General features: G+C 34.5%; 1 protein-coding gene and 1 long non-coding RNA gene across 2 annotated transcripts in view; one reads left to right on the top strand and one right to left on the bottom strand.

The window, feature by feature from the left end:
* LOC132556867 (CLIP-associating protein 1-A-like) overlaps positions 1–21,748 on the top strand; it is a 139,624-nt gene that overhangs the window by 21,686 nt on the left and 96,190 nt on the right. Inside the window, exons 3-8 of the mRNA XM_060221308.1 lie at positions 39–82; positions 2,063–2,122; positions 2,401–2,492; positions 5,936–6,011; positions 6,342–6,439; positions 6,773–6,846. Of these exons, the coding sequence (XP_060077291.1) occupies positions 39–82; positions 2,063–2,122; positions 2,401–2,492; positions 5,936–6,011; positions 6,342–6,439; positions 6,773–6,846 (444 nt within the window). The remainder of the gene's footprint in view (positions 1–38; positions 83–2,062; positions 2,123–2,400; positions 2,493–5,935; positions 6,012–6,341; positions 6,440–6,772; positions 6,847–21,748) is intronic.
* LOC132556869 (uncharacterized) overlaps positions 1–21,748 on the bottom strand; it is a 79,102-nt gene that overhangs the window by 37,031 nt on the left and 20,323 nt on the right. The window lies entirely within an intron of this gene.

Here is a 21,748-nt window from a genome sequence, read left to right as displayed (position 1 = left end):
AGAAAAGTTGATTGAATCCTGTCGTTTGATCGTTTCAGTGCTGCCGTCTGTAATAGACCGCCTGGGAGACTCCAAAGATCAGGTATATATGACAATCTACTACAGAACCAGATAGTTTGTGTGGTTTATTTTGGACATTTCAGCATTTGGTCTGCTGTGGATGACACTTCATGTGGTGTCATAAATTAGATGATATTTTCTGCCGATAAGTCAAACCAGAAATGTTTATTTGATAATTGGTTGTCAAAGTTTCAGTACACCAATCTTGATGATCACTGATCTGTCGGAAAATATAAAATGTATGAAATAATGAGTCTTGGTTTTTGAAAGGCAAAATTTTCATTTCCAAATTTCATGCTCAGTGTTGGTTATCTCAATAAAGGATATGCCATATATTTACCCAATTCTTCTGAATTGTCAAAAGAAATAACCTGAAGTTATTATTAAAGAGACTAAATGGTTAGATTTTTATTTGATAAATGATCAAAAAAATGTGCGATGTTGGAAAATTTGGAAAGAATGAAGCAGCAAGTTACCTAAAGGTCTCGTGATGAACTTGCCTTTCTCTGATAAAAACAGTGAATGGCAGTAGACACAACAGCGAGTGTAAACCAGTGTTAGCTGATCATTTTTATAAATTTATCTCACAAAGTGCTATTTTTTGTGAATAGTCTGATTTTAAGTACTACAACCCTTGCCTGAAATCAAACACATGAAAAAAAATAAGGAAATAGAGTTGAAACTCGTTATATTGAAATTCAAGGGACTGGGAAATATTTATCTGAATTCTGACTCAAATAAAGTGTATAACTAAAGTTGACGATATAAGTTTCCTGAAGTTGATTATGGTTGAACGAAGTAGGGCTACAATAGCACACAAGCAGCATAGTTTAATCTGTTATTTGAAATGGCAAGAAATAAATAAATACTTTCTCTTTAAAGTTATTGATCCAAAAAACAAAATATTTAATTACAACTCCAATCAAATGCATTTGTACTCACATCGTTCCGTCCTGCACACGTGCACAATACCTTACTGATTAAGCACATACACATAATATATTTCATGAAATGATGATAAAGCAAAATTAAAATTTGCTTTTGATACACTACAAGAAACAATGTATAAAGCTACAGATCATATCAATAGGACTTTATTACAAATAAATAAACATATGAAAAATGCAGCGCTACAAAGTTTTTACCTGTTGAAGAAAACATTGTACAAGTGCTAGACGTAACAAATCAGACACAGATATAGACTCTGTTAATGAAAAATTCTTTCAGCTTTTCATTGTACAAACTTTGAGTCTACCAAAGTTCACAATCACAGTCCTGTAGTAAACAAGCTTATACATCGTTATTAGCCATGTGTACTGCACAGGTGACATTATACTTTGTGTATGTATTGACCGATTGCATCAGAAGATATGCCAATGTTTTGACAAAAAATAATTTCAAGACAATGATAGACTTTTACCCTGCTTTACAATTGAATGGACTGAAAAATGGCTTTGCAAAATGCGAGTCATGCAAACTAAAATTACAAAGAAGAAAAGAAGGGAAAAAATCAGGTCTTGAAAATTAATTAGACTGAAATGGAATTTTGACTCAAGTGATTTCGAGACAAGTTTCAACTGTATAACCATGAAGTCCAATTGAGGAGGCTCGACTCTTTCACAATAAACTATTGGCTAAAATGAAAAAAATATCCTGTTTATCCTAATTTTATTTATTTCAAATTTCTCATGTCCATCTGTCCATCTTTCTGTCCCTACTTTAGTGTCTGAAGCATATCTTTGCCCTAAGTTAGTGAGAAGAACTTGAGAATCTAGTAGGGGTACTGTCATCCAATCCATTCTCACTCTTGTCTTTATTTTATTTGATGTTTCCATCCATTTATTTCTCCGTGGTAAGAATGAGAAGACAGATGTAAAAGAAAAGGATATTAATGTTTTCTAATACATGAAACATCAGATTTTCTCTCTCCAAAGAAATTTAGACTTCTGCAAACATTTTCTTATGCGTTGATTAATTGAATGGATTTTATTTCCTTGTAAAGGTTCGAGATCAAGCCCAGCAATTACTGATGAAGCTAATGATGCCTGCCACATCCCCTGGGGTACGTTCTTATTCCAAGTTTTAACTAAACTAAGCTTATTTTTTAAGCATTTTCAGTCATAATGGCAAAAATTTAATTATGTGTTCATTATTGACAACATGTTTCTGTGACATTGTGTAGTAAAGATTAATATTTTTTACAAATGCCTTGTATGGATTTTGGGAAGTAAAACATTTCCTATGATTGCTGTGAGGATGATTTAGTATTCTGATTGGTGTTGGTATCACTTCCATTGTTGTGACTTTATGTTGTATGTTTTCTCTGATGATGTGTTGTAGTATGTGTTTGAGAGGATGATGAGTGCATTTACACACAAGCTATGGCATGTCAGAGAAGGAGTCCTCATCTGTCTACAGAACACTCTAAACACGTGAGTAACATGCAAGTCACACATACTGGCTACCACAGTTTTCTGTTAACCAAATTAAATTATATAGCGTTGAATAGCTGCTTTAGGCTAACTTTTCTCTGATTGGCTGCTCATTGAAACTGAGACAGGTCAGGGTCACCAATTTGGTAAAAATTTTGACACAAAATGATACTGATTGATGAATTCAGTCAATGAATTGTTGGTTGGATTGGAACCTCTGAATTCCCTATTCCTTACAATGGCATTGCCTGTACCAGGGGCTAGTAATAATTAGGGAGTATTCTCCATGTTAAATGAATACAAAAATCTTTGGAAATTGTTTAAGATTGAAGAATTTTATTTACTAGTATTGTTTGAAATGATCGGCTCAACTTTTCATTGGTGATCCTTCTTAATGCTGAAAATAATGTACAATAGACATGTTGGGCTTGAAACAATCAAATTCATTTGTAACAAACAATGTACAAGTTGGAAAAAAAGGATTCAATGAATACACCAGCAATATTTTAGAGAATTCTACATGTGTATATATTACTACTTTATGGTGATTGTTTAATTAAGACTTTTGATTTTTGTTTCTGTCAAATTCCTTACATCTTGGGAAGTACTGGTAATATCCCAGGATAAATATAAATATTAACCAGTCAAAATGATAGGATTGATATCCCTGAATTTTTGTTATTTCTGATGTGTAGTCTAGCAGGAAGTAGAAAAACTACAGCAGAAAACCTAGTCAATAAACAACACACCAACATGTAGTACACACAGGCTGTCTAAGCTCTCGTTAATAGCAAATCAAAGTTTACTATGATAACTCATGATATATTTGATTGAACTTTCCTATCAATGCTAGTGTATTCCCAAGTAATTTTTCCCCATTTTGTATTGTTAGAGTTATGTCCCTTTGATCTTGTAAAAAAAAAGAAAAAAATGGTAAAGAACAATATTAAAGTGTACCCTGAGTGAAAATAGAAATGAATATTGTATTATCATATTTGATAAAAAATCAAAAAGGTTGAAAATAGCATCAAATTAGGCCAGCCCAATTCCAAGATATTGACATTTGAAATGTACAATTTTCACCTGTCCTACTACTAATCAGCTTAAGGGTGACTGGTGCTGATTGGTATGCTATGGGCTGTGATGTCACAAGTTAAGTCACTGGTAGCAGATGCTATGAAGGAAATAGGTCAGATTGAGAACAGCCATGCTATGCAACGTTAGGTTGTAAATAAATGTTTTATAGTTTTCAGGAATTAGATTATTCTGACATTAACATTATGTAGGTGGTAAAATGTGAAATTTGATTGATTTGAAACAGTGATCGATTTAAACATATACTTGGCACAAAAAGTTAAAGATAAATTTATTTGTATCAGAAAACAAAAACTTTGGAATATGAAATAAAAATAAGAAAACAATTTTGACCCACTTGAATCAATTTCATTTGAGCATGTCATGTAAGTTCATAACTCTCTTTCAAAAATGTTAAAGTCCCAATGATGCTTAAAATTTAAAATGCTTCTGTGGGTTCAGCAATACTATCAATAGTGAGTGTGGCCTCCATTGTCCCCAATAATGGCACAACATCAGCTTGACATGCAGCGAATCAGGAGCGCTGTATAGCCATTTATGGAATTTGTAGGCATTCACCAAGCACCTGTCAGTTGACAGGAAGCCACAAACGACCAGTGATGCATTGCTTTAACATGTCCCACACATTGGGTTGAACAAGGGTGTAAGTCTAGGCCAGTCCATATGCTTGATAGTTTCTGCTTGAAGGTACTCCTCCCATGTCTCTGCAACCTTGGATTATGTCGGTCAGCCTCTGCAGCTGTCTTGTGATGTCTCTTGCTAACAAAATGACAGGACATTCAGAAGACACACACAATTTGTTGATTGATTTGCTGTTAAGTTACACAGACTTTCAGTAAAACCACAACTAAAACATTGGTCATTGAGTGTCAAGCTTCATTTTATGTCACATATATTTATGATCCTTAACTTTTTGTGTCCAGTATATTTATTGTCATCCTTAGAACAAGGGATGATGCACAAGTTACAAGGGCTGATTGATAAGTTGTGAGCCTCAAATTTAAGGGTTTGACTTTTGGCAGACATATTGCATTATTTTCAACATAATCCTCTTCAGTATCTATACACTTTGCCAGCAGTTGTTAAGGGTCTCAATGCCACTTTTAATGAAGTCCTTTTCATGACCATTCAGAAAGTCCTCCACTGCATGTATGATGTCATCATCTGACACCATAAATGGCCTTTTGCAATATTTGAAATAGATGAATGTCTGATGGAGCAAGATCAGGTAAATAAGGTGGATGTTCAATCATTTCAGAGTCACAATTGTTAATGGCAGCCATTGCAATGAACAGATTTGTGAACACATTGTGCTGGTGGAACATCACACCTTTACTGAGTTTCCCTTTTGCAGATAATCTACCATCAAAATACCATCATTCTTCCAGATAACTGAGGCAATGACCTTTCCAGCTGATAGAATAGTCTTTGCCTTTGGCTTGGCTTACCAAGATGCTGCCATTGTTAAGACTGTTGTTTGGCCTCAGGGGTGACATGATGGACCCAAGTTTCATCCATAATCACAAACCTCTACAGGATCTTTAAAAGGTTCAGATTAGCATGTGACAAAGTCTGTCTGGTGTGCTTCTCATCAACTGTCAGAAGTCTTGTTACGCTGAGAGCTTTCTCATTGCAAGATCTTCCTTGAGAAAAGAATGTACTCTTTTCTGTGAAATCCCGACTGTGCCGGCTATATATCTCTCTGTAACCCATCTGTCAGCCATAACAATATATTGGACTTTACTACTATTTCTGGGGTTGCAACAGTGACAAGCCTTACAGAATGGGCGTCATCCCCAAGGCTCTGCGTGCCACTGCTTAAATTCCTCCACCCACCTTTGTTGCTAGCCTATCAGTATGGATATCCTTAGGTGCTAGACCTTTCTTATGAAAATATTGAATCGCTGCTCTTTCAGTGATTTTGTCCATTTTGCAAAAGTCACTTGTCTTGTTTACTTAAGACTCAGTAACCACTGAGTCAAAAAACATCAAGAAAATACCAACATGGCAACATAATCGTAATCCAAACTTAAATTTCATAAAACGAGGGCAAATTATGAACAAAAGAATGATTTACACGGTGACTGCTGAAAGGTCAAAGGTATGCATTTCTGATAAATCATAATGATTGGAAAACAGGTTCGCCCCTTCTTGACCTTTTGTTGTATAATTTGAATTATTTTGTAGCTACCTGTAGCGAAACACTCAGGGTACATTTCAATGTCATGAAAAAAGGCAAAATGTACTGCTCATGAAACTTCATACAAAAAAAAGCATTGGTAGTTTGAATCTATATATTGTGGACACAGAATTGGATGGATTGTTTTACAGTACTTTGTTTATTTTAGGTATGGAGCAAGGTGTCTACACCTGTCCAAGATAGTACCAAACATCTGTAAACTGCTGGATGATCAAAATAGCCAGGTAAGGACAAACTGAGGGCTGTTTACTGGTCAAAAATCTGTATATACAGTGACTGATACAATTGTAATGTATGGTATACTTACCAATACTGACCAATTATCACACGCTGTACTGTGAACAATGTGAGAGTGGAGATGATTCTTAAACATATCAACTTGCTGTATATATCAACGACTTATACAGGAAGTTAATGATATATGAATATTTATAAAAAAAATATTGATGATTTAATTGATACATTTGTTGTACAATATATTTCAGTGATGTGTTCTAATTCTTGATAGTCATAGAAAATGGTGTTTCATTTTGTTGTAATGTCATTGACAACAGGTTCGCGAGACATCTATCAACACACTAGCAGAAATCTACAGACATGTTGGGGAGAAAGTGCGCTCAGATTTACTCAAGAAAGGAATCTCTCAGCAAAGGTATAGAAATAAGGAAGAGTTATTTCCCTTCATTTGTAAAGTGGTTGGGGAGAAAAAGGTGTACTGGGAAAACAATAAGGGTTATGGGTTGTAAAAGGCTAATTTTCTTATTAATCGTATTTTATGAGTGATCTGTCGAGTTTATATGTTACATTGTGGATATTGATACATCTTGCTGTCTATGCTACATTTATTATTTTGTATCCTAAATTATGAAATATTCATTACGTGTATTATGATATTATGAATGATCTGTGTTAATAAAAGTATAAGAATGTAGAGTCCTTGGCTTATTCTGAATATGATGCTACAATAATATATTTTATTCCATAGATTAAACCAGATATTTACTAAGTTTGATGAGGTGAAGATGTCAGGAAATATGCTTGCAACAGCACATGACTATGGTAAGTCTTTAAAATGTTTTTTTCAGGAGTCAGATCTGAAGCTTCATGTTGCCTTCAAAATTGTGCCTCATATTTAATCTTGTTATACCTTCAGCTGTTCATAACCATGGTCCCACTTAGTCTTGTACCCTAGGATTACTGTGGAGAATCCCACTAAGTCCTGTGCTGTTGGATTACTGTGGGGAATCCCACTAAGTCCTGTGCTGTTGGATTACTGTGGGGAATCCCACTAAGTCCTGTGCTGTTGGATTACTGTGGGGAATCCCACTAAGTCCTGTGCTGTTGGATTACTGTGGGGAATCCCACTAAGTCCTGTGCTGTTGGATTACTGTGGGGAATCCCACTAAGTCCTGTGCTGTTGGATTACATCGGGGAATCCCATATAGTTACGTGCCCATGGATTAATTAGAGAATTAGGTATTTTTACCTGTATCCTCAACTGCAATCAATTTTCGTGCAATTTCACATTTCAGATACAGAACCACTCTTAATATGTTGTTTAGAAACAGATAATAACTGTCAGTATTCATCATTTTCTGGAGCATAATGAAGGGAGGTAACTCTTGTCATCCTGTGTAAATCAATGGGAAAAAAGGCCTGTAGTTAGACATTGTCAGATTGAGTTCATCAAACATTTTAGATAGAAAGCTGATATAAGAAATTTGTTGACTCTCTATAATTATGAACATGATACATGCTGCTTACATTTCTGGAAAGATAGAAATATCTTGGCAACAATAGAAAATAACATTTTCATGTGTGGTTAAGCATGTAAGGTTTAATGGGAGGTATCAGTGTATAGAACTGCCAGAAATTACATGGTTATCTAATTTTACTCTGTTGGTTTGTAACCACACAGACAAAAATAACTTCAGGCAGAGTTCCATACAGGAAGGAGTTGCACAAGGCTGTTAAATTTAACGACTGAACTAATAATACACAAAGCAACTACAGGAGCATTGAAAACTTGTTTTGTGTTAAATCAGCACTTTAATTATTGAAAGTTGAAAAAAGATATTTTAAGATTCAACCCATATGAATGCTGTAGAAAGGAATTTTAAGAAGCTCTGTTATGTCAAAAAGAGAACCAGGAGGATTGTTGCTAAATGAATACAGAGCTACCTTTCTACCAGACCACATTGTTAACTGGAATAAAATTAAAGTAATAACAGTTTCTTTTTTTCTGAAGCCTTGGATTCCAGCCAACTATCATTTTTATCCAGGTGTGTATGTTATGAGAAGAAAGAAATGTTATCTCAATTTTAAAATCTTTTCTTTTTTAGTAGATCTTATCATTCTCTGATAAATTTCTGATAAGATTGTGTCATTACATAACATAGCATTAGGTAAGTGTGTCAGCATTATGTGGATAGATCTGTTCATTGTATGTTGTTGTCCTACTTTGTATGTATTATCCTTCGGTGTCCCAATTGAGGTATATCCTTTTATGGCTGTTATTGGTCTATATCTTATGATAGAATCTGTGTTCGACTAATTTGTATATGATTTAAAAGAAAAATTCTTTGTAAGTAATTGTCAGGTAGGTTCAGTGTTCTGGAATATTAAAGCATTTTATATTTATTTTTTACTCTGATTTTTCATACAGTGAACTTTGTATTTTATTTGTCCTTTTCATCAGAAAATTTACTGGCAACTTCATTCAGTCTGTCCAGTGTAGAGCAAGACATGTTTACCATTTGGAAAACAAAAACAGATAAATGATAGATTTAATATTTAAACTATAACTGTATTGTGTGCTAAGACCTACTGATACATTTCGTTCATATACACTTACAGAGTGTACAGTTCTAGAGTATGTACAGAATATTTGTGACTTGTCTCACTGCTAAATCATAGGTCTCCAGTGAGTCCTACATTTTGATGGTTGAGTGTTGATTCAGTGTACATTACGCCATTACACAACAAGTCTGAGGAATCGACACAAAGACCATACTATGTCTGTCCAACATCACTGACACATTAATGTGAACACACACAATCCCTGTTGTATAATGCCCAGTGCACCCTATCATTACAGGGGAGGACAGATGATCCTGGCCCTGGGGAGACATGTATTCTCTACCCACAAACTTAGATACGTCTTTCTACAAATAATGTTAGCTTGACTGTAAAATGAAATCTGTATTTCAAACAGAAACGGTGATGTTGGTGTGTAAACTCAAGCAGTGTCCCTAATAGGATTATGGATGAAGGTGTGTGGACCTTTTATATAGCAAGTGCTCACTCAGTCAGCCACTTTGTGGAACTTTGATTTTTACATTGTGAATGGGACATTGTGGAAAAAGTCATGGTCATTAGTCACATGAATGACAGATCTTAATATTTAAAATCAATATTGACGTTCTTTGGTAACAGACTTAAAATTTACCGTTTACCTAGAATGGATGCATTATTGTGATTTTAGATTTAGTTTGTTTTGTTGTTGTCTAAAACGAGGCACAATTATTGGCCATCATGGGAAAATATGCTGACTGCTGAACAAGGACATTTATTTATTTATTTATTTGTTTATTTGTTTGTTTGTTTGTTTGTTTGACCCACAGGTATTTGTATGAAGTCATTATTGCTATCAAAACAGGTTTTGGTGATGCTGTTGGCTGTTAGAGGTGAAGAAAGAAAAGGCACCTAGTCACACCTTGAGAACAAGTTTCTTGTGATCTTCTCCCTGTCAAAAGATGGGAGGCAGTAAATGTAGATCACATTACAGAATTTTCAGTGCAGTAATAAAGGAATTTGAAACTCTTTTAAAAAAAATTATGAAATAATTTTTCAAGTCTCTCAAATTTATGCAAAAATACAATTTTGCATCTTATTCAAATTCATAGCTGTGTAAAAGATAATCTGACTCCTGAAAAATAACTTTGGTACTTTACATGCAGTCTAGTAAGTGAGAAAAGTTAGATGACTAGGTGTCCTTTAGTGCTCTGTTTCTTCCAAGTCCTCATAAAGTCTGTTATGACATTTTAGTAAGGTGACACTAAACAGTGTGTTTCTCAGATTAGCTCTGGTTGTTATACTATTTTCATCCAATAATAATCACATGTCTGTTGATAATCCTACCCATATCTATTGCAGTTTCAGTAGAAATAGTAACTACTATGCCCCTGTCTACACTGTGTCACATTCTCATGTGTTGGCCTCTGGACTTTATGTCGTTTAGTATATTTGGTATCAGGTCTTGTAGACCAGTCTCTTTTCACTAAAAGTGTTGTTTACACTGTTCAATGCTCACCTCTTCCTTCTCTTCTAATTTGTCATGAAATTGGACCTTGGTAATGTCCCATTTAAAAATATCAATTCAGACCTCCATACCAACATTTCAACATTTCTCAAAATGACAGTTACAAGTGTTGCTGAGGATGTCACCCATTTATAAAACTTAATGGAATTGTTTGTCCAAATATTTAACTGACTGCGTCTTCATGAGTCATTATTTGAAGTTAAAAAAACAAAATTCAGTTTTTTTTTTAATTTGTTCTTTAAAAACCCCTATAAACTAAGAAAGCATTTCAAACATCATTTTAATATCGAGGAGATTCCGATTTCAGCAAACAGCAACTTTTTCATTCTGTGTAAATAACTTCCGTTTCACACATGGCGTGACTACTCTTTACTTGCTGGTGTCCATCACCATTGTAATTACATGCGAGGGTCATAATACCTGTCATGATGTAAGTTCCAATTTTAGATGAGAAATTTAACAGTTGCATGTATAGATATATACAAATTGTAACAGTTTTCTTGTATGTCAGATTTCCATCCTGTCTCGTCTAGGTACAACCCCCTAGAAACCCACAGTGGACCCTCTGTTCCTTAGATGATGGGCCAGACTAATGTCTCTTAAGGGCATTACAGAGAGAACAGATATTAATAGTTTTGTTATGAACAAGTTTTCAGTCCAAAAGATTTTACCTTAGATTTCACTTGATGGGTGTGTTCAGTTTTGGAATATTTATGTCTCATACAAAGACTAGAATATTTAGCCCAAATAAAATTGATATCACAGTCAAAGGTCTATTTCCATTTCTGCAGTCAGAGTTATGAATGAGACATGACTGATCTTTTTGGCGTTATCATGGTACTATTTTTGTGTAAAATAATCTGTAACTTTCATATAATGGATGATATTTTTACCTTATTCAACTAAAAATAAAGTGAATTTTGTCTTATTTCATTTGTTGGATAGCCCGAAATCTTTGGCCTGTATTTCAAAGATATTGGGGACAAGAATTTGCCAATAATGTGTCAAGCAGGGGACACATTGTCTGGTAAGCCTGCCTAAGTCTAGATCCATGTTTGAAACGTCTCTGATTAGTCGCACAAAGCCCTTTACCCTATCTCTGAAGGTAGAGTGACCAAATATTTCATCCAAACTGATTTTGTAGGCACTTTGCTTTTAATGGTCGATTTGTTTATCAGATAACGTGACAAATAGAAATAATTGATTTATTGAAACTTGAAGGAGTTTTTACCTGTTAGTTTCAACCTTAGCTTACAAATTCCCTACGTTGCCTGCAAGCTGTGTTTTATAACACCATCTGTTTTACCTTCTATTTGGATTTAAAAATAGTTTGCCTGCAGGTGAACTAAAACTGCACTTTGTTTATAATACAATTTATCAGTGTTGTAATCCATATAAACAGATGTAGGTAGTCTAAAGCTAGATTGTAAACATATAAAGTCAACAGAAGCTGACTTTATGTTTATTCAAAGATCCCTGCTTCACATATTTTTTAAATACACAATTTACAAGGTGTGTGTTTGGAATGAATGTTAAATCCTGCTAACACTGAACATGTTAGAGAAGATGGGACTCCATCAGTAGTTTTAAGATTCGGATTTTCTTTTTTATGCTCTCCCTTCATGTAACTGCCTTGTTTGTCTGTCATAATTTTTTCCACAGCACAACACAAAAACTACAAGTGGTATCAACGTAAGATTCATAGGTAGATACATTTCAATAGAAGGAGGGCAGTGCACAAGAATCATAACTCTCTCATTGCCCTTTGTTACTTTGCATACTTAAATTTTGTCCCATTCGGGGAGCATAACCCATGTCTGATGGTCCTTGGGTTGGTTTTTTTTTCAAGAAAAAAAATAGAAGGTAGATATAACATTACAATATCATGAAGTTTTGCTTATCAAAAAGCAGATTTTACATTTCATAGATTTTTCAGTTTGTGAAAGACACTAATGTAAGCTATCAATATTAAATCATTTCCTGAGAGGTTAAAGTTGGTTGTGTATAGGGTTGATTGTATGAATTATTGACCTCTTTAGGAGGTAGTAATGTTAGGTAACATAGAAGGTTAAGTTATGCTGAAGGCTATAAAGTTGTTAACAATTTAAAAGTGACCACTTTATCAAATGTTGACCAGTAAAGCACAACTGGACACAGGTAAAATGGGCCATGATATAGGTATTATCTGCTTCACTTGGTACAATTATGCCTTCTGGTCAGAAATTATGTAGCATCCTAATTTCCAGGTCATTTCTTCAGGATTGACCAGCGAGTGACCAGACTAATTGTCCATCTAAACAAAATGCTTACCATAAAATATCCAGGCTAATCATAATGTTTACCTGTGCTGTTTGTTCCTGATTGTAAGATTTATTGTAATATGTATTGGTAGAGCTGGGGTCAGGGGGATGTCAGCACTGAAACACGACCTTTCTTAATACTATGTATTAAGCATGCTTTTCTTCTGTATTTGTTTACATAGGATATTGTGTATCACATAGAATACCTTACAAGTTTTAAAAACAGGCAATTTAGAATTCTGAGCTTGTATCACACTATCTAGTGTTAGTACCATCCTGGGCATCCACACTTGAATCAGTGTGTGATGGTGGGGAAAAGTTGGAAGGAAATGCAGTATTTGATTGGAAAGTAGATCATCTAATTCCTCTATCTAAATATAAGTTCCTTTTTGTCATACACTGTACAAATTAGTTTGAATTAAGTTTTGTTAATGTTGATTTTATTGATTGTTTATGAAAGTTTACTTTTAAAAAAATGAAACTTCAATATTGAGTTGAACAAAAATAAAAGAAAAACATGAGTTAGTATTTAGTTGTAGACTGATGTGCAGTAAGTTTTCATATCACAAAGAATGATTAAAGGTAGCCATCTAGATGACGTGATTGTTTGAACTTTAGGGTGAAAAGAAAATAAAAGACCTAAGAATTCAGGATGTCAAGTTCCTATTGTAAGCAGTTTGTAGTTCAAAAAGACACTTGAGTGAGACTTTTCTGCTAATATCAAAATTTCTAGAATCTTGTATATCAGGACACTTTAACAAAAATAATTGCAACAAACTTTATGATCAAATTATTCAAATTTTTGTTCCCTATAACAGCTTGCTTTGCAGTATAGATTAAGAGTATGAGATCAGGTATCTAATTATTTAACATAGAAATACATTTTCCTATTCAAAACATGCATATAGATTTTTATTATGCTGGCCTGATAGTATTCAAGGGACCTATATTTAAATTATTGTCATATAGATTAGATAGAACTTGAAAGTATCCAAGCCAGTCAGGAATTGGACTGTTTTACATAACAATGTCAACCTTACTGATGAGAAAAGATCAGAAACGGTTTTTTGAAAATAAGATTTAATAGCCTTTTTAAATAGATTTCATAGACATGCAAATATTTTATGACCTGACATATGACTGTATATTTTATTATCTAGATGTGATTTTATTACTACAGATGCTGAAGAACATTGCTGGGATCTACATTCATTCATTTGTTAGATTTTTTTTTCCATTAAATTTATGAAATGAAAAATTTGTTCTATATGGATCATTTTGTTGGAAGTATTTGGCAATATTTGAAGCCAGGTGTTGTAGATATTTAAGTCTGAATCTGCATGGTGTCAGGAAAATTTTGTTTGGCCTCTAAGTCAGGGTCTTAAAATATCTGTATATATTCTGTATCTTTGGTTAACCCTTGAGATATATAAACATGTTCAGGGAAATTGGACCGTTTTCTTTAAATTGGTGGTTTGACAAAGTGTACATGGTTGTAAGTATACGTAGGTTTGTTGTCAGTGTAGATACACTTAGCATTGTATTGTTATGTTACAGCTTTCATGTACTGTATGAGTACATTTTAGTATTCTAATCACCTTCAGGTACCTGTGTCAAACAGGCTTTCTAAATGTATCCAGGACAATAACTAGAAGCGATATGAATATTCCTATAGTCTCTACAACGTGTCAGCAGTTAGCCTCAATGGATTGGACCACGATCACAACTTTATGGTGATGACTACACATTTGTACAAAATGGTTTAATGGATATTTTTGTGTATATTTTGACAATAGGGACTAAGGAGTTGAACATATTTTGTGTTTGACCTAAAAAGCAGGATCACCTTGATCTGAAATATAGGGAGGTATATATTATACTGGATTGTTGGAGAGACGTCCAGGATATAGATTCCAATCTACAATTTGATGATTGATACGATGGAAGAATACATCAGCAATGAATAGCGGGAAAGAAAAATCCCTTTCGGCAGCTTTTGTAAAATAGATAATGATTTCATAGTTGGCTGTTAAAGGCTATGGATACCTTTGGTAGAACACTTTCCTGTAATTTATGATGATTTGTTTTTTATCATCTGGAATACAATTTCTTTCTGATGTATGAATAGTTTTATGTTTTTTTTTTTTTTTTTTTGGGCTGGGGAGGGGGGATTATGACGTATATCTTAGTACAACCTCCAAAATAGTTAATGTTGTAATCTACAATTAAAATCTTTATCTGTCACTTGAATTAAAGGGAGATAATTTTTCAGACTGGACAAACTTTAATACATGTATGTGATCAACAATTTCTAGTCTAGAAGCTGACAAGGTGTTGATTAAAATTATCACTTGAAATAAACTCTGTGCAACAAAAGACTGAGATGGAATATTTAGTAATAATTGCCTGATAGATTATCTCACTAAGGAATTACAGGATTACCTCCCTCGAAAATGAGAATTTGCCTGATTACATATTTCTGGAGCTTTGTAACCTGCATTTCTAATCCAGGTAGATTAACATTAATGTCTATTATTTTGATATTAAAAGTGTGTATAATCCAACACCTATCCTAATGTGGCCTATTTGTAATTTAAGAGGATTATTTGAATTAAGATTAAAATCCGGTCACTGACTTATAGTACTTTGTTGTCTCCTCTCAGAAAATGATCCCCTCATCTTGAAACAACTAATTCTGTAATAGCACACCACATGGTTGATAAAGAAAAGTTATATGAGCCACCATCCCATCAAAGCAGATCCATCATTCTTAAGGAAGCATCACAATACTGTCATGTGATGTGTGTGCAGAAGAAATAACCTTGAGCTATTTTCTTGCATCTGCTACATCAATATATACATAGGTAGCTGATGTCTGCTGTAATGCATTTCAGATTTTCAAAACAAAGCATTAGTAGAAATTTGTTATAGATCTCATATTATAGTTTTATTGTTGTGTGTAAAAAATAGAAATATGATACACTGTGGTACCTGTCACTGTGTGAGAAACGCATACAGGGGTTGGTTAAGTGCATTACAAGGCAGCATTCCCCGATGAGTTTATGTAGAAACTATGGGTGTAGTTAGCGACCAATTATGTATGCTTTCTGCACATGCTCCTTACAGAAAATAGTACTAGACCTCCTGCGGTGATAAAAACACCAGACAGGCATGTTGCTGTTAGCTGGCAGCACTGACATGCCAGCTTACAGCAAACGAGGATAACATTTCACTGGTAAATTCTGACTGAGGATTTACATGCCAGGTTGTCAGGGAAATTATAATCTGGAATACCTTCCATTGTCAAACCCAGACCCATTGTCATTACAGAAAGCTTCCCAAATCAGCATTTACAGGCCCGTGGAGCCTTTTGTAACTGAAATGTCCTATCCTGATATGTGATGCTGACAGTCTAGGTTATATACATGTCTGGGTGACTGAACCAGGTAGTGTATCAGTTTGTATTCATATAAGTACTCCACACTAGTGCAGGCATATCTTACTAACACTGATATCTAGATATATCAGATATATGTATTCAGTTATGATAACTACAGGTGGTAAATGTCTGGCAAAAATGACCAACTTTGTTAATACATTTGAAAAAAAGTAATAAATGGATGAAAAGTTAAATATTGAATGTATCTGACCTGTTAGACCCTGAAAGTCAGATGAGAATGACTCTAGGTTCATTGGTGCTCTAGAGGAAGTAGTAGCAATTAACATTGTATTCATGACATTCAAAACTTGTTGGTATTTGTAGTAAGGATGTCATAGTACTGATGGTCTTGATTCTAAGTTCATGGGTGCTCTAGAGGAAGTAGTAGCAATTAACATTGTATTTATGACATTCAAAACTTGTTGGTATTTGTAGTAAGGATGTCATAGTACTGATGGTCTTGATTCTAAGTTCATGGGTGCTCTAGAGGAAGTAGTAGCAATTAACATTGTATTTATGACATTCAAAACTTGTTGGTATTTGTAGTAAGGTATCATAGTACTGATGGTCTTGTCTCTATCCCACCCTGTATATATCTACTGACATAAAAGACTTGGTCAAAGTACTGTTTATACACAAGCTCCACCCATCATAGTAACACATATTATCAACTCTGGTACAATGGGGTGACAGAGGACAGTCAACACATGGTTTACATTACAGCTGCTGCATCAAAAGCTTTAAAATTCTCCTGTCCATGTTGTTTTGTATTGTTCTTATCACAAAAACAAAAGTTTAAAAAGAAAAAAAAAAGATATCAAATTAACAATGACTTTGCAGATTTTGCATCATTTTTCTCAGGTGCAAATAATATATTCATACACTATACAAGGCAAATAGAAACTAAAATCTGGAAGAAAATGAAGTTGTTTTGTTGAGGACTTATTGAATGGAACCCGATTTCTTTTGATGGTGTGTCCAGTATCTTTATTGGAGTACTGGTTTTGTGTTTCCTAAAGATGAAATTAGATCCTGAGCAGATACAGGGCTTTATATATATACCAGGGAGCCAGGTGAGACTTAATCTGAAAACTTGTGATATAGGAATACATTAAGATTTTATCTATTATGAAGTACATCTTAGTGATAACCAAATGAAATATTTATCAATTTGAACTCGTTTAATGTGGTTTTACTGTAATTCTACCTTAAGAAAAGTAGTTCCCATGTTTGGAGAAAAATCTGATTTGTTATATTAATGTACTGTAATATATTTAAGGTATTGGTTGACCTTGGACAGATATAGGTATATAGATAGGTACTGAAGTAGCTGTATTTAGTCCCTCCTTAGGTATCATGTTGTAGAGGTAATGCAATGTGTTCCACACATCACTTGGCCCGGGAAGCTACAGATTTTATGTGTAATGTCCCCAGTAATTGTCGCTATAATACCATGCCGTATGATTTCATTCATTGCTTGTGGGAATATCTTTACCACATGGCTGACATTTTTGCCTGTTAACTTCTTGTCTCTACATGGTTAAAGCTGAATCATTTGTCATTGTAAAGATGCCAGGTGAAACAGTTTACCTGCTGGGGTCACATCCTTTTTGGGGGAGATTTTAGGGCGTTAGAGAACCAACATCTTCACAGATGGTTTGGGATGAAAAAAAATTGCATTATCCAATGTGTGTCAAAGGTAATCTATTTTGGGTTGTTGATGGTATTATTACCAATTTACATACCCTTCTGGTTCTAGGTACAAAAAAGTGATTAAAGAATAATGAATGTGCTCTGTGTTAAGCTTATATGTATAGACCTGTTCTTAATCTCAATACAGACACTGAAAAATCTCTTCATAATTATTATGTGGAGTCCCTATAGGAGGAACTAAGGAACTGTCAGATGATCCTGAGAAAATATTTCAAAAATATAAAATTGTTGTACAAAATTTTATATAAATATGAAAAAAAGTATAACCAAAGAATTTACTGGGTAGTTGAGTTTTTTTTCGCTTTGGTCCACAATCCAACATAACTCCTCGTGAACAGATAGTTCGAACTACTTCCGAAGTTTTATTCACACCATTTGGAAAAATATTTAGAGTTTGATTTGTTCAGGAAAAGAAAAGAGATGATATTGTTGTTTTACACTCTGATCAGAACATCAGTTTTGTAACCACAGTAGCAATGTTGTAACAGGTTTGTGCAACAAGACCTACCTGTCATCATTGTCACAATATCTTTTTCGTGACACATAAAGCAACTTAATTACCCTATAACATTTATATTCAATATTGCTTATCTCCAGTAACAATTGAGGCCTCTTGTTTTGTGTTAACTACAATTTACTGAAATTTGGATATCATTTTTGTACTGATTGTGTCTGTGTTTACATTCTGAAGAAAAATCTACAGTCTCTTTATACAGAAGACAACTGTATATAACACTGGGGATGTGTAGAAGTTGTGTGTAGTAAGAGCAGTGCGCTGTAAAATACTATGCGTTATCATATTCAAGTGACATACATACGCCCTGGTTACGCCACATTAAAAACTTGCTTTGATCTGACTGATAAGTTGTACATAATTACCTTGAAGGGTGTTATTATGCAAATAAGGGTCATCACATGTGTTTGTGACATCAGCAGTGTTCCTTGTGAGAAAAGGTGTCAGTCATGCTTCAAGGTCATAGACAGATTTCAAAAAAGTTTTATCAGAAATTTATAACACTAAAAGACACATGTGTTCTGTCTGGGAATGTTTAAGACCTGTCTTGACATTGAAGTGTAATTACAGATTCTAGTTAATCTGAGAATATATTTCACTTTCATTATGGAAAAAGTTTTCTGCCATTGTTTGAATTCTAAATTCAAAAATGTGAAGTGTTACACCTGCGGTAATTGAGTGAGCTGGCTAGCTACCCTCTCAGTTATTTCCTGGTTCTGGCCGTCCAGACAGAGTGAATTAAATCTTTCAGTGCTGTGGAATAATTTGCAGGATTTTTGTATCGTGATGCCAGCTGACATTTGAATTAACTGTGTGTGCTCCTTTACACCTGAGTAGTGCACAAACTGTTATGACAGGTTTCTGATATACTTGTGCTGTGATGACAGGCAAGGATATCACTACACAGATACACACCTGACTTTTAAAGTGGTACATTATGCTGCCAAGGTCTCATTAACCGCCTGGATGACGTCTGGTTTATGAACGGTCAGTTGGCCACTCTAGATGTTCAGTACTTACAGTAAATGTTGGATGAGATTCAGTGACCAGATTTACATTTTCATGGTACAGAACTGGTAGAGTTCATCAGTGACTGTGATTGCCTATATGTTTTCTTTCCATATAGGTAACTTTGAGGTTCAAAGTAATCCGTTTCCAAGGTGAAATTGGAGTTCAAGGGACCTACGGAGCGTTTATGCACCTGTGTTTTACCTGAAGAATTCTGTAGTATTTTACCTGAAGAGTACCTGTGATTTACCTGTAGAGTACCTTTAGAGCCTTTCTTTATGCAGCTGACCATTACCCCAATGAGTATGTTAGTGACCACTAGAAATACATCTTGTACTACCTGTAAGATTCTGACCAGGTGTCATTGATTGGCTGATGCATTCTTACACCTGTACTTTTCCTGTGCACAAGTCGTCAGTAGAAAGACAGGTGTAAGGTATGTAATGAGGACATGTGTGTATAATGATTGTATACAAACACCGTCGAGTCAGTGACAGGGTAGATACGTTAGGGGGTGGACTAACAAACACCTGTCCAGGACTATCTACCTCCCTAACTGACTGCATGTTGGTACTAATTTGATCATATCAACTCATTAGTCAACTGGATATTTGTGTGAGATACTGATGGACTCTTGTTTTCACCTGTTATCTACAATATTGTACATACGTCAGTGTTGGTACACTGAGGACTAGTAAGCTGAGGACTAGTATGCTGAGGACGGGTGACCATGTGTAGAACGCTATATAAACACTAATCATGGCACCATTCCAGTGGATTAAATGTCCCTAACCTTAACATGGCCTGGGGTCGGGATCCACTATTGTCAGCAGATTGGAGATCGGACGACGCTCAATACTGTTTTACCTGGATAATCAAACGTACCTAGATTGGAGGCAGCTTTTCATATATCATGTCTTTACCTATTAGATTTTCATCAGTCCATTTCAGGCGGTCGTAGGTCGCTCAGGCATGGTGAACTATACATACCATATCGCCCTCTTATGTTTCATAATCATGTCAGAAGATGACTGATTGAATTTAAATTTCTCACCAACAGAATTGGACCAGATCCATTTTCTATGTACTGTTGATTATTTGTTTTGTTTGATAACACTTACACAGAGAAGTGCTGGCCCAGAGGAAAGATATTGGAATACAAAAAGAAAAAAAATGTATTTTGATTGTGGAAAAATAGAGCTGGTTGATGAAAGCATTATGTAGAAGTGTAAAAAGCATTTAAAATAAGTGTGTGTATTCAGTGTTGTACAAAGATATTCACTGACACACTACGTGAGAGATGTCATTCAGCCCCATGTTTGTGCAGTGAAATCGCCTGTGAAATGTGGAGAATGTGAAAAATTGTAAAATTAAAAAGTTTTAAATTGTTTTTTCTTCTGCATCATAGGATTTGTAATGTATATATGATGCCCAATCTTAAACAGTTAAGAGAAGTTCTTTGTCACCTTAATGTTCCTACTGGATTAATGTGATACAGGAGTTAATATATGGGATTTATACTTGATCTCAACGGGATTTCTGGTGAAAACGATGGTCTTGGAATTGGTGTGTTTTTGTGCATGGTTTTGTATCATAGATATGTGAGAATCAAGCAGCAAAGAAGAAGAATGGTATCATAGCATCATACCATCAATGCCAAGCTTCTGAGTGAAGGAGAATGAGTTCAGATCAATCCCCCACCTCTGAGGAACTCAATGGTGATCTTTGGTCATCGCCGTTAATGCACTACACATCGCCATTTGATGATTTCAAGGAACTGTTTGATGACATTGATGAAAATGATAATGTCTTCCAATTTCCAGAAACACCGAAGACATCTAAAATTCCTAGTAAGTTTTAAACATGGGTTTTCAATTTTTAGTTAAGATTTTAGATTTTGTGATAGAGATAACTAATATTGCTCAATGTTAATGTTTTGAATTAATGATAAGTCAACATTTGATCTATTTGTAGTTCTTGTGTTTGATTGGTTTTTTAGTTGACATTCCAGTTTGGGACTGTTTCAGACCAATCATATCAGGGACACTGATTAATATTTCAGCTTGTTAATTATTAGGGATTTGATGGCATACATATTGTCTTATCACTCAATAATTCAATAAGCCCAGAGATATTAACACCACATAATAAGAGAGGACAGGGGGGAAGGGAAGGAATAAGGAGGCTTATTACTTGTAAATACTGTTATTCTACTTCCACAGATAGTGGTGTTGATCATATTACCAAACATGAGGTATTATATATAGTGATTGATAAATATGGTACATGATATTTATATATACGACAGAAGACTTCAAGGATATGTGGTGCAGGATTTGTGTATGATTAAATGTTTTTTGTTTTTGTCTTGTTAAATCATTTTTAGTATGTGTTTTATTAATTGACTGTTAAGAAGAGTAAACCAAATTTATCATCACAGTAACAATTATGTAACTGATATCTCATGCTAGTGTAGTCGTGCATGTTTGATGCAAATAAGGCAGCAATTTGATAAACATCAAAAAGATTCATGAATATTTATAAGATAATATACTATTGTATTATCAATCATGGAAATTAATTATGCAGAAATGTTAAGTTTTAACATGATAAAGTTTGTCTTGGGACATTTTGTTGACAAGAATTTTAGAATAGTGACAGGCGTT

The sequence above is a fragment of the Ylistrum balloti genome, unplaced genomic scaffold, assembly GCF_031769215.1.
Source record: "Ylistrum balloti isolate Yb309-2 unplaced genomic scaffold, AGI_CSIRO_Ybal_v1 Utg370598, whole genome shotgun sequence".
NCBI classification, from domain to species: domain Eukaryota; kingdom Metazoa; phylum Mollusca; class Bivalvia; order Pectinida; family Pectinidae; genus Ylistrum; species Ylistrum balloti.
This window is presented reverse-complemented; position numbering and strand designations above follow the sequence as displayed.